Here is a 12,951-nt window from a genome sequence, read left to right on the forward strand (position 1 = left end):
TTTATCTATATAATAAAACTGCTGGCTGGGTGTGGTGGCTCACACCTGTAATCCCAGCACCGTGGGAGGCCAAGGTGGAGGAGTTCAAGGTCAGCCTGGCCAACATGGGGAAACCCCATCTCTACTAAAAATATAACAATTAACTGGGCATGGTGGCACAAACCTGTAATCCCAGCTACTTGGGAGGCTGAGGCAGAAGAATCGTTGGAACTCAGGAGGCAGAGGTTGCGGCAAGCCGAGATTGTGCCACTGCACTCTAGCATGGGTGACAGAGTGAGACTCCATCTCAAAAAAAAAAAAAAAAAAAAAAAACTGCTTACAAAATGATATTAATATAACACAGAGCATGCATCGAATCAGCCTAATACTGTAAGTCATTTATTGGTTTTCAGAAATAATTGGTGTGAACAGTTAACAATCTGAAAAAGAAATCAAAAAACTAATCCCATTTACAATAGCCAAAGAAAATTAAATACCTAGGAATTAACCAAAGAAGTAAAAGATCTCTATAATGTAAACTACAAAACACTGATGAAAGGAATTGAAGAGGATGCCAAAAAATGGAGAGATATTCTATGTTCATGGATTGGAATAATCAATATTGTTAAAATGTCCATACTACCCAAAGCAATCTACAGATTCAATGCAATCCCTATCAAAATACCGATGACATTCTTCACAGAAATGCAAATAACTGCCCTAATATTTATATGGAACCACAAAAGACCCAGAATGCCAAAGCTATCCTATGCAAAAAGAACAAAGCTGGAGGTATCACATTAACTGACTTCAAATTATATTACAGAGCTATAGTAATCAAAATAGTATGCTATTAGCATAAAAACAGACACTTAGCCCAACAGAACAGAATAGAGAACACAGAAACAAATCCACACACTTACAGTAAACTAATTTTTGACAAAGGGGCCAAGAACATACACTGAAGAAAATAGTCTCTTCAATAAATGGTGCTGGGAAAACGAAATATCCATAAGCAAAATAACAAAACTAGACCCCTATATCTCACCACATACAAAAACCAAATTGAAATGGATTAAAGACTTAAATCTAAGACCTCAAACTATGAAACTACTAAAAGAAAACATTGGGGAAATTCTCCAGGACATTGGTCTGGGCAAAAATTTCTTGATTAATACCCCACAAGCACAGGCAACCAAAGCAAAAATGGACAAATTGGATCACATCAAATTAAAAAGCTTCTGCACAGCAGAGGAAACAATCAACAAAGTGAAGACACAACCCACAGAATGGGAGAAAATATTTGCTAGCTATCCATCTGACAAGTGATTATTAGCCAGAATATATAAGGAGCTCAGACAAGTCTACAGGAAAAAAACTCTAATAATCCAATAAATAAATCAGCAAAATATTTTAATAGACATTTTTCAAAAGAAGACATACAAATGGCAAACAGGTATATGAAAAGGTACTCAACATCATCGATTATCAGAGAAATGAAAATCAAAACTACAATCTCGGCTGGGCGTGGTGTCTGACGCCTGTAATCTCAGCACTTTGGTAGGCCGAGGCAGGTGAATCACGAGGTCAAGAGATAGAGACCATCCTGGTCAACATAGTGAAACCCTGTCTCTACTAAAAAAATACAAAAATTAGCTGGGTGTGGTAGCACGTGCCTGTAGTCCCAGCTACTCGGGAGGCTGAGGCATGAGAATCGCTTGAACCTGGGAGGCGGAGGTTGGAGTGAGCTGAGATTGCACCACTGCACTCCAGCCAGGGCAAGAGCAAGACTCTGTTTCAAAACAAACAAACAACAACAACAACAAAACCCTACAATCTCATCCCAGTTAAAATAGTTTATATCCAAAAGACAGGCAATAACAAACACTGGTGAGGATATAGAGAAAACAGAACCCTCAAACACTGTTGGTGGGGATGCAAATTAGTACAAGCATTAGGGAGAACAGTTTGGAGGTTTCTCAAAAAACTAAAAATAGAGTTACCATATGAGCCAGCAAGCCCACTGCTGGATATATACTCAAAGGAAAGGAAATCAATATATTGAAGAGATACCTACACTCCCATGTTTATTGCAGCACTGTTTACAATAGCCAAGGTTTAGAAGTCACCTAAGTGTCCGTCACCAGATGAATGGATAAAGAAAGTGTGGTACATATTCACAATGGAGTACTATTCAGCCATGAAAAAGAGTGAAATCCTGTCATTTGTAATAACATGAATGGAACTGGAAGTCATTATGTTAAGTGAAGTAAGCCAGGCACAGAAAGACAAACGTCATGTGTTCTCACTTATTTGTGGGATCTAAAAATCAAAACAATTCACTTTATGGAGATAGAGAGTAGAAGATTGGTTATCAGAGGCCGGGCTGGGTAGTTGGTCGGGACAGGGAATGGTGAAGAGGGAGGTGGGGATGGTTAATGAATACAAAAGTAATAGAAAGAATGAATAAGACCTAGTATTTGCTAGCACAACAGGGTGACTACAGTCAATAATAATTTACTTGTGCATTTAAAAATAACTAAGAGAGTATACGGCCAGGTGCGGTGGCTCACACCTGTAATCCCAGCACTTTGGGAGGCCGAGGCAGGCAGATCACGAGGTCAGGAGATCGAGACCATCCTGGCTAACACGGTGAAACCCCATCTCTACTAAAAATACAAAAAAAGTTAGCCAGGCGTGGTGGCGGGTGCCTGTAGTCCCAGCTACTTGGGAAGCTGAGGCAGGAGAAGGGCATGAATCCGGGAGCGGAGGTTGCAGTGAGTCAAGATCTCGCCACTGCACTCCAGCCTAGATTACTGTATGATTTATTTTTTCTCTTTTATTTATTTTTTAAATCTTTATTCTTTTTTCTCTACTTTTTCTTTTAACATTTTTTAATTTTGAGAAAAGATCTTGCTTTGTCACCTAGGCGGGAATGCAGTGGCATGACCACAGCTCACTGTAGCCTCAACCGATCCTCCCACCTCAGTCTCCCTAGTACCTGAGACTATAGGACTGTGCCACCACACCCAGCTAATTTTTTAATTTTTTGCAGAAATGAGGTCTCATTATATTGCCCAGGCTGATCTCGAACTCCTGGGCTTAAGTGTTCTGTCCACCTTGGCCTCCCAAAATGCTGAGATTACAGGCTTGATGTTAAACTAACCTTGCATTCCTAGAATAAACCTAACTTCGCTGTGATTTATTATCCTATTTATATACTGCTAAATACAACAGGATGTACATTCAATTTACTGATGTTTTGTTTGGAATTTTTGCATGTATGTTTATAAGAGGAATTGATCTTTAATTTTGACTTTTCTTGAAATATCCTTGTCAGGTTTTGGTGTCAAGGTCATGCTTGTCTCCTAAAATGTGTTGGTAAATGCTCTTCTTTTTTCATTATTTGGAAGCATCTGTATAAGATGGGTGTTATTTCTTTCTTTTTAAAATTATTATTATTATTATTGAGACAGAGTCTCACTCTGTCAACCAGGCTGGAGTGCAATGGCATGATCTCGGCCCACTGCAACATCTGCCTCCCAGGTTCAAGCAATTCTTGTGCCTCAGCCTCCCAAGTAGCTGGGATTACAGGCGTGCAACACCATGCCCAGATAATTTTTGTATTTTTAATACAGACGAGGTTTTGTCATGTTGGTCAGGTTGGTCTCGAATTCCTGGCCTCAAATGTTCTCCTGCCTCAGCCTCCTAAAGTGCTAGATTACAGGCGCGAGCCACCATGACTGGCCTATTTCTTTCTTAAAAATTTGGTAGAATTTGGCCAGGCGTGGTGGCTCATGCCTGCCAGTACTTTGGGAGGCCGAGGTGGGCAGATCACAAGGTCAGGAGTTCGCGATCAGCCTGGCCAGTATGGTGAAACTCCATCTCTACTAAAAATACAAAAATTAGCCAGGCCCATGCCTGTGGGTGCCTGTAGTCCCAGCTATTCAGGAGGCTGAGGCAGGAGAATTGCCTGAATCTGGGAAGCAGAGGTTGCAGTGAGCTGAGACTGTGCCACTGCACTCCAGCCTGGGCAAATGAGCGAGACTCTGTCTTAAAAAAAAAAAAAATTGGTTGAATTTTCACATTTATTGGCCTAGAGTTGTTCAGAATATCCCCTTATGATCTTTTTAATGTCTGTGGTATTTGTAGTAATGCCACTGGTATCAGTTTATTTTGATTTTCTTTGCTCCATTGCTCAGACTGGAGCACAGTGGCCCGATTATAGCTCACTGCAGCCTTGAGCTCCTGGGCTCCTGGGCTCAAGCGAACCTCCCGTCTCATCCCCCCAAGTAGCTAGGACTGCAGGTGTGCACCACCAAGCTGGGCTCTTCTTTTCTTTTCGATCAATCTTTCCAGAGTTTATCGAATGTATTAGTCTTTTCAAAGAGCTAATGTTAGTTTGTCAAGACTCTTTTCTTAAAAAATATCTTTTAGGCTGGGCACGGTGGCTCACGCCTGTAATCCTAGCACTTTGGAAGGCCGAGGCGGGCAGATCACTTGAGGTGAGGAGTTTGATATCAGCCTGGACAACATGGTGAAACCCCGTCTCTACTAAAAATACAAAAATTAGACGGGCATGGTGGCACATGCCTATAATCCCAGCTACTTGGGATGCTGAGGCAGGAAGGAGAATTGCTTGAACCTGGGAGGTGGAGGTTGCAGTAAGCTGAGTTTGTGCCATTGAACTCCAGCCTATAGAGATGAGGACTCAATATGTTGGGCAGGCTGGTCTCCAACTCCTGCCCTCCAGCAATCCTCCGGCCTTCTTCCAACTCCTGCCCTCCAGCAATCCTCCGGCCTTCACCTCCCAAAGTGATGGGATTACAGGCACCAGCCACCACAGCCTCTGTGGAGCCTCTCTAGCGAAGCTTGCTTTCTCTTTTTTAAACATTTCCTTCATCCCATTAGTTTTCAGTTTAACCTTTTTTCTAATTTCTTGAGATATATGATTATATCAAAAGATCTTTCTTGAACATCCCATTTCAGACTGAAACCACTCTCCTCTTTTTCTCCTTGGCATTCACCACCATTTAACATACCACGTATTTTCCTTATTTATTTTTGTCTCTCCCCATTAGAATGGAATCTCCATGAAGGCAAGGACTTTTGTTTACTGCTGAATCCCCAGGATCCAAACCGGTTCCTGTTTAATAAACAAAACAAGGAATGAAGGTGTTAAATGAAGAAACAATAAGAACTAAATTTATTGAGCAGTTACTATCTGAGACTCAATTATATTCACTCATGCATTTATTTATTCAGCTATTTACTTATTTAGAGAAGGGGTCTCGCTTTGTTGCCCCGCAGGCGTCCAACTCCTGGCCTCAAGCAATCCTCCCAGCTCAGCCTCCCCAGGATTACAGGCGTGAAAAACCACGCCTGGCGGAGACTCAATTATAAGGGGCTCACAGATAACATCTAATTCTTACAGAGGAGGAAACTGAGGCACAAGTAAGCAGGAGAGCCGTGATTAGAAACCTAGGTCTAACTCACAGCCCGTGAGCTTTCCTCCAAGCCCCGAGGCTTCCCCTTAAAAAAGCCAGCGAGGGACGAGACCCGGAGGGCTGAACCCACGGAGGGCGGAGCCCACAGAGGACAGAAACCGCGCTCGCGAGCTCGGCCTTGCGCGGCCCCCTGCAGCCAGACGAGCAAGTCGGTCTTGGAATGAATGACCGTCGGAACGGAGCTTGATCGAATCACTCAGCAGTAGGCGTCGCCCACTTTCTTATTGGTTGGCTTTGGTTTTCAAGAGTAGGAAACGAAGACACTCCGCGACGGGGCTGCGGGCTTTGTGCCCCGGGCGCGCCGGTTCCCTGCCGCGCAGGCGCACGGAATCGTCGGCTCGGTCTCGCGTTTCCGCCTCTCCCGGAAGCTGCGCTCGCTACCCGGGTAACGGGTCCCGGCTGTGGAAGCTTCCGCGGCGCCGCGATGGACCTCGAGGAGGCGGTAAGGAGGCGGTGCGCCTGGCGGGCCCGGACTGCTGGGGCCTGAGGGGAGAGAAGCTGGAGCGGCGGAGAACGCCTCGGGTTGGGGCGGCCACCGGCTGAGGAAGGCGGGGCGGAGGGCTGCGGGGCGGGGTGACGACTGGGCGCTGGCCGGTCGCATGCGCGCGCCGCGTTGATAAAGAGGCTGGAGTTTCTGGCTTGGCGAGGTTGTGGGCGAGGGAGTGTGTGGGGTTTGTCGTTATGGGTGTGTTTAAGGATGAAGTTGTGGGTTTTGTGGGGTGGCCACGCACAGGGCTCATCCTCGAGACTGGACCACCCACAAGGTCCCTTTAATGCTGGGGTGGGTGAAGGGGGAGCAGGGTTTGGAACCTGAGATGCCACCGGGTAACCCCTGTCGATCTCTCCGGGAATCCTCGCCACTGTCCCCTGCAGGGATTCTGAATTCGGGTTTGGGAACTCCCCAAATTGTCCAGCTGTCATTCATCGTAGTGTTAGTACGGGGTCATTGAACACTTTACCAAGTTGCCAACATTAATTTGGCATGCATTTTTTTGTTTTAGGTGCTACATAAAATGACACATTTTTGTTGTTTCTTTTTGAGACAAGGTCTCACTTTGTCCTCCAGGCTGGAGTGCAGTGGCGCATCACCATCACGGCTCACTGCAGCCTCGACTTCCTGGGCTTGAGAGATCCTCTCGCCTCAGCCTTCCAATTAGCTAGTGCTACAGATGTGCGCCACCACGCCCGGCGAATTTTTTTTTTTTTTTTTTTTTTTTGTAGGGGCAGGGTCTCGCTATGTTGTCCAGACTGGTATTGAACTCCTGGGCTCAGGCGATCTTCCTGCCTCAGCCTTTGCAAAGTGCTGGGATTACAGGGGTGAGCCCCCGCACCCGGCCAAATGGCACACACCTTGATGGTATTAAATGGTACTTGATAATTAGATCAACGCTAACAAGTCAAACTCCAAAGGGTTGGGAATCAGAGAATTAGGCCTGTATATATGGAAGCAGTACGGCCTTATAATAGGGGCTTAAAAAATGTTTATTGAATGATGGTTGGCTAACTTCTGTAAATGCTAGGCTGATGAAATTAATAATTGTAACTCACCATTAGCTAGTGTATACCCAGACTAGGGACCATGTCTGGTCTGTTCTGCTCACCATTGAATCCCCAGCACTTAGTAAAAAGCCTAGTACACCTAGAGTTGATACTCTTTATGCTCCCGAGTGAATAAATCGAAACTTGAAACCAGTACAAATCTAGTTCCTCTGTGGTCTGCGCTTTTAGTGTCCTGGAGTAGTTCCAAATGGTATTTGCATTTTTAAAAAGTCTTCTGGGGCCGGGTGCGGTGGCTCAAGCCTGTAATCTCAGCACTTTGGGAGGCCGAGGCGGGCGGATCACGAGGTCAGGAGATCGAGACCATCCTGGCTAACACGGTGAAACACCGTCTCTACTAAAAAATACAAAAAACTAGCCGGGCGAGGTGGCGGGCGCCTGTGGTCCCAGCTACTCGGGAGGCTGAGGCAGGAGAATGGCGTAAACCTGGGAGGCGGAGCTTGCAGTGAGCTAAGATCTGGCCACTGCACTCCAGCCTGGGTGGCAGAGCGAGACTCCGTCTCAAAAAAAATAAATAAATAAAATAAAATAAATAAAAATAAAAAGTCTTCTCTATACTTGTTTGTCATCTTTCTCACAGCATTTTCAAGGAGCTTTGTTTACTCATCTTTGGTTCCAGTTTACCCCTACTGCTTCCTTTTCTTTATTTTTCCTCTCACACTGCATATTTCAATAAATTTTCTCCAGCAGTTTAATTCGATTTCATACCACTCGTCTCCTTGTTTGCAGATAATCTCTCTGATATATTTTCTATTGTGTATGATTTTTTATTTATAAAGTTGCAAGGAACACACTAAGTAGAACTGCAGGGTTAGGTATGATGTATTGAATGTGGCTTGATGGGAACACCTGTTCTGTCCTCTTCTTCCATAGGAAGAGTTTAAAGAACGCTGCAGTCAGTGTGCTGCTGTCTCATGGGGCCTTACTGATGAAGGCAAATATTATTGCACTTCTTGCCACAATGTTACAGAGGTAAGTAACAAATACCATTTATGAGTTTGCTTATGTTTTAAAAATTACCATTTCAGCCTGATATGTAGTCTAAGTCCCAAAGAATTTGGTTAGTTTTTGTCACTCATGCAATGCCAACATTCCAAGGATGTGAGTGGTCTTGGGTACTTACACATAGGTTAAGGGATTTGTGAATTAGATTGAGGATGAGTTTTTGAAATTATGTTGGGCCACATTTATAAATGATTTCTTATTCAGAGTATATGGTTGAGGGAAATAATTAAAATTATACTTAGAAGATGATGCATTTCTTTTTATTAGTACTTATTTACATTTTTTTAATGTGTCGTGGTGGCTTAGAGGTTTGGAAGATGGAATGTTAGAAAACTTGAGGACTGGGCTGGGCGCGGTGGCTTATGCCTATAATCCCAGCACTTTGGGAGGCTGAGGCAGGTGGATCACCTGAGGTCAGGAGTTCGAGACCAGCCTGGCCAACATGGGGAAACCCTGTCTCTACCAAAAATACAAAAATTAGTCGGGCGTGGTAGCATGCGCCTGTAGTCCCAGCTACTTGGGAGGCTGAGGCAGGAGAATTGCTTGAACCCAGGAGGCAGAGGTTGCAGTGAGATGAGATCACGCCACTGTACTCCAGCCTGGGCAACAGAGCAAGACTGCATCTAAAAAAAAAAAAAAGCTTGAGGACTGTTGGGAATATTGGAACTACACCTCATTATTCTTTTATCTTTGTATAGTACCTTACACATTACAAAGTGTTTTTGGATCCATTATCTCATTTCCTTATCACCAATGTGACAGCCTATTGATAGGGCTCACAAGTTGAGTGAGTTTGCCAAAGTTACCCAGCTTCCAGGACTTGAATGTGAGTCTTCTGACTTCAGTGTTCATTTTACCCATCATACCTGCCTGTTAAAGTAGAGATTGTCATACTGTCCTGTGTAACCTTGGTAAACGAGGCTACCTTCACATTGTGAGGGCTAGGTCCTATTGTGGTGAACACACCTGCAGGCCAGCATCACCAAAATAATAAAGGGTATAGAGAGTCTGCTACTGGACAGGCTAAATGTGCCAGGACTCTCCTCTGTGGAAAAGGATTTCCTCAAAGTCTACAGAGCCAGGAAGGAACAAATGTTACCTTCACCATACAGGCTTAAGAAAGGCAAATTTGAGACAATAAAAGTAACTGTGTAGACTTCTGCTTCTGGCTGAGATGGAGTAACAGAGACCAGACTTACCTTTGTCCCCTAAACAACGAAAAACCTGGACAAAATATATGAAACGAGTAAAAGGAAAAAAATTTTCCGTTGAAAAAACTGGTGAATTGAGCTTGCAAGTCTGTCACACAAGTGCTTTTCCTTGAGACAGTGTTCTTGAGTCTGTAGCTGGAATGCTTATCTCCGCTTCCTGTTTAGTCACACAGAATATTAAAAAGATATGTGCTCACTTGATGAAATTGTTGGGGTGATGGAGATATTTATTATCTTGATTATAGTGATGGTTTCATGGAGATATATTTTGTGTGTGTGTCTGTGTATGTCAGATTGTGCACCTGACAGATGTGTACTTTGGTCCTCACCCTCAGTGTGTAGTAAGGAGCTAGCAGTTTTACTCACTGTTGCTTTTGTACTGTAGTGCAGGTGTAAACACAGTGAAGAAAGGTTGTGTCTAATGGAGTATTTGCCGTTAGTGAAGTCCACATACTATTTTTATAAGAGTTGAACTACATTAACTAATTGCTTTTCTGTTTCTGGTTTTGATAGTTTCTGTTTGATTCTGTTTGATCAAATCTGCTGCAGTCATTTTTTAGTTTGAAAGATCCTAATACCACTACCTAGCTCCACATTTGAAAGACTGTTAACTCCTGTGGAGTAATTTGTCAAGAATGTAGCGTTCATGAAGATGGACCACATCTTTATAAAGACCGAGAACCTAGCTCAGTGCCTTCCTTTCAGACAACGGGCTTAAAGGAAAAAAAAGTTATGCGTTGCACAACTTCAGTAGTTATTCTCGGCTTTATGGTGATCCAAGCATGTTCTTCACATGGACTGTGAGAATATGATGTGGTTGGGGCTCCCTGGAGCTGAGCAGTGTGGTGATGGTGATGCTGAAATACAGTGGGTGGAGAATGACAAGTGAGACAGTTACAGCGGTGAAGAATGGAAGTGTTGGTGCAGCTTGCCTTATTTTTCTGCCCCCTTTACTGCCCCCTCTTCCTCAGCATGTAACTGTCAAGTTCCAGACACGCTCTGCAATCTGGGAAAGGACTTCCGTGATACAGGAACCAAAATGTTATCCTGATATATTTTATCCAGGAAAAAAAAAATGTAAGGTCATAAATTTGTTCAATTTAGACAATAGATATTTTTGCAAGAGTTTCATGGATATTTAAAAAGGTGTAGGCTAGACTTGTGTGAGTTTAATAGATTTTATGATTATAAGAGCAATGCATGTTTACTATAGAAAATTTGGAAATTATGAAGATGAAAGCTAAAATCACCAGTAATCTCTACATTTGTCTCTTTTTTCCTGTGTATGAAATGGAGAAAGGGATGTGTGAGTACTGTTCAATCTGTTTCCATAACAATTTGGAAAACTACTTTATCTGAACATTTGCAGACATTTTTTATAGACTGTAAATATTCTGTAATAGCCATTCGGTAATTTAATTAATTATTGCTCTAGTTTTGGATGTTTTACTTTTTCACGTTTTTTACTCTTTCACATTTTGTCTAGTACAAATTTTAAGTCTTTTTTTCCTGGCTATCCTTTGTAAGTTTTATTGTCTTTGCTAGATAATGGCTTTTGTATTTATTTTGACATGTCTTACGTTCTCAGTGTGGCCAACCCAGTATACCAAAATTGCTTTGAATATGGTTTCTGTGACTAGAGAGGTTACATTTCAGAACTCCTGTTGGTAGAGACATGTCTTTTATTCTTATGGAGAGTTAAAGATAAATTTCATTCCAAATCTCTAAATTTAGAAAAGCAGCAATGTCCTCTGTTGGTTAAAAATCCTAACCTTTCTTCTGGTATTAAGACTCAATAATGGGGGCTGGGCGTGGTGGCACACTCCTATAAGCCCAGCACTTTGGGAGACCAAAGTAGGTGGATCACCTGAGGTTGGGAGTTTGAGACCAGCCTGACCAACATGGAGAAACCCCATCTCTACTAAAAATACAAAATTAGCCAGGCGTGGTGGCGCATGCCTGTAATCCCAGCTACTCGGGAGGCTGAGGCAGGAGAATTGCTTGAACCTGGGAGGCGGAGGTTGCAGTGAGCTGAGATAGTGCCATTGCACTCTAGCCTGGGCGACAAGAGCGAAATTCCCTCTAAAAAAAAAAAAAAAAAAAAAAAAAACTCAATAATGGGAACATTTATTCTACTTTATGGAATAAAGTGTGGCCTCATTTTAAAAAAAAAGACTCAACACTTTATTTTTAGTTGTGAGAGAGCCAGAATCTTTGATACTTGCCCTTGAGAGCAGTTAGGATTGAAGACTCTGGTATGAATTATACTAACCATTTCAGTCATTCTAAAATTCTGTAAGTTTGATTAAAAATAAAAGGTAATACGTACTTTTATAATTTCAGAAATGAAAGCAGTTTTAGAGTATTATTCAAAGACATGGAAAAGTAGGCCAAAAGTAATCTGTCTGTAGTTTAGGCATGACCACTTACAATAAATACATAAACTGTTTTAATACCAAAGTGTATTTTGCGTGGAGAAAAAAGTGAGTAAATTTAACTTTTGATTTGACTTGGTTTGTAAAAGTTAAAAAGTGATTTAAAATAAAAGTTTATTCATTTAACAAACACTTTATGGTTGCTGTATTCCAGGCACTGTTCTAGTTACTGAGAAATTTTGAATGAAAAAACAACATCAACATTAACTAGAATGTTAAATGTTTATAATTTTTCCAAGATTTTACCATCCTTCTTCCTGGCACTCATAATTTGGTTCATTATACTTTCCAGAAAATACTTGGAAATATGCTGGGGGGGGATGTAAAACTATCTTTTAATGGTCTTTTCTGTTCCTGCAGAGATCTCAGGAAGTTATAAACACTGATCTTATTCCTAATACCCAAATAAAAGCCCTCAACCGGGGGCTTAAAAAAAAAAACAACTCTGGTAAGTTCTTTCTTCACATGTGCTTAACATTCTTTATTCACATCTTCACCTTCATGTTGAGAACATGGAATGGAATTTTAAGTAGATTCTAGAGAAAATGCCAGATTTTATCTACTGGCATACGTTCTTCTGGCCTATGTTTGTTATTCATTGTGGTGAATATGATTTCCTGTACTTTAATGGAAAAAATGCTGACTTTCTGAAATAATTCAACCGTGGAATTGTTAGGTTAGGTGAGTTGAATACAATATCCAACTTCTAGAAATCCATTTCTCGTATTGAATTTTGAACACATCCTTTTAAAATTGGGAAAATTATTTTCCCTTAAAATGGCCTCAGCATGAGTGTGCTTTGAAAGGTAAAGTCTTTCATTAATCCAGTGAGTACATATAATTAACCATTATTGAGAAGGATCTTAGGTAAAGTCTAACTGATGGTTTTTATTTTTGACTAAGTACCGAGGAACAAATCCCCAAGTTTGAAACCAGGGTAATGATAATGGGGACTCTTCTACATGAGATAGCTTTAAGGATACACACACATTTAAAAAAAATGTGTGTATTTATTTGTATGTGTGTGTTTATGAAATGTATGAAATACGTTAACATTCTTAGATGAATAACAGTGAATGCCTAAATGCTATCTCATGTTTCTGTTTAGCCTTTAGTAGTGACTTTTTATTAGGCTAAAACCTGATTAACTTTTGTTAAATTTTATTGGAGTAAAACCCGATTAATTTTGCCTTGACCTACTTAAATAGTTAAAATGTGTAGTTTAAACATGCAGTTCTTAAGGAACTTCAGGTGCTT

At 41.7% G+C, this 12,951-nt stretch overlaps 1 protein-coding gene across 2 annotated transcripts in view; it reads left to right on the plus strand.

Annotated features, from left to right (window-relative positions):
• The first annotated feature begins 5,291 nt into the window (after positions 1-5,291).
• Positions 5,292-12,951, plus strand: part of TAF1B (TATA-box binding protein associated factor, RNA polymerase I subunit B) — an 82,441-nt gene continuing 74,781 nt past the window's right edge. The window contains exons 1-3 of one of the 2 annotated variants that reach the window (XM_017853674.1): positions 5,292-5,928; positions 7,917-8,015; positions 12,055-12,142. In XM_017853674.1, coding sequence (XP_017709163.1) covers positions 5,911-5,928; positions 7,917-8,015; positions 12,055-12,142 — 205 coding nt within the window. In that variant the 5' untranslated portion in view covers positions 5,292-5,910. Of the gene's footprint in view, positions 5,929-7,916; positions 8,016-10,230; positions 10,337-12,054; positions 12,143-12,951 lie in introns of those variants that run through there. The other variant, XM_017853679.1, reaches the window with a different exon arrangement.

This window comes from Rhinopithecus bieti, unplaced genomic scaffold (assembly GCF_001698545.2).
Source record: "Rhinopithecus bieti isolate Rb0 unplaced genomic scaffold, ASM169854v2 scaffold_1530, whole genome shotgun sequence".
Taxonomy (NCBI): domain Eukaryota; kingdom Metazoa; phylum Chordata; class Mammalia; order Primates; family Cercopithecidae; genus Rhinopithecus; species Rhinopithecus bieti.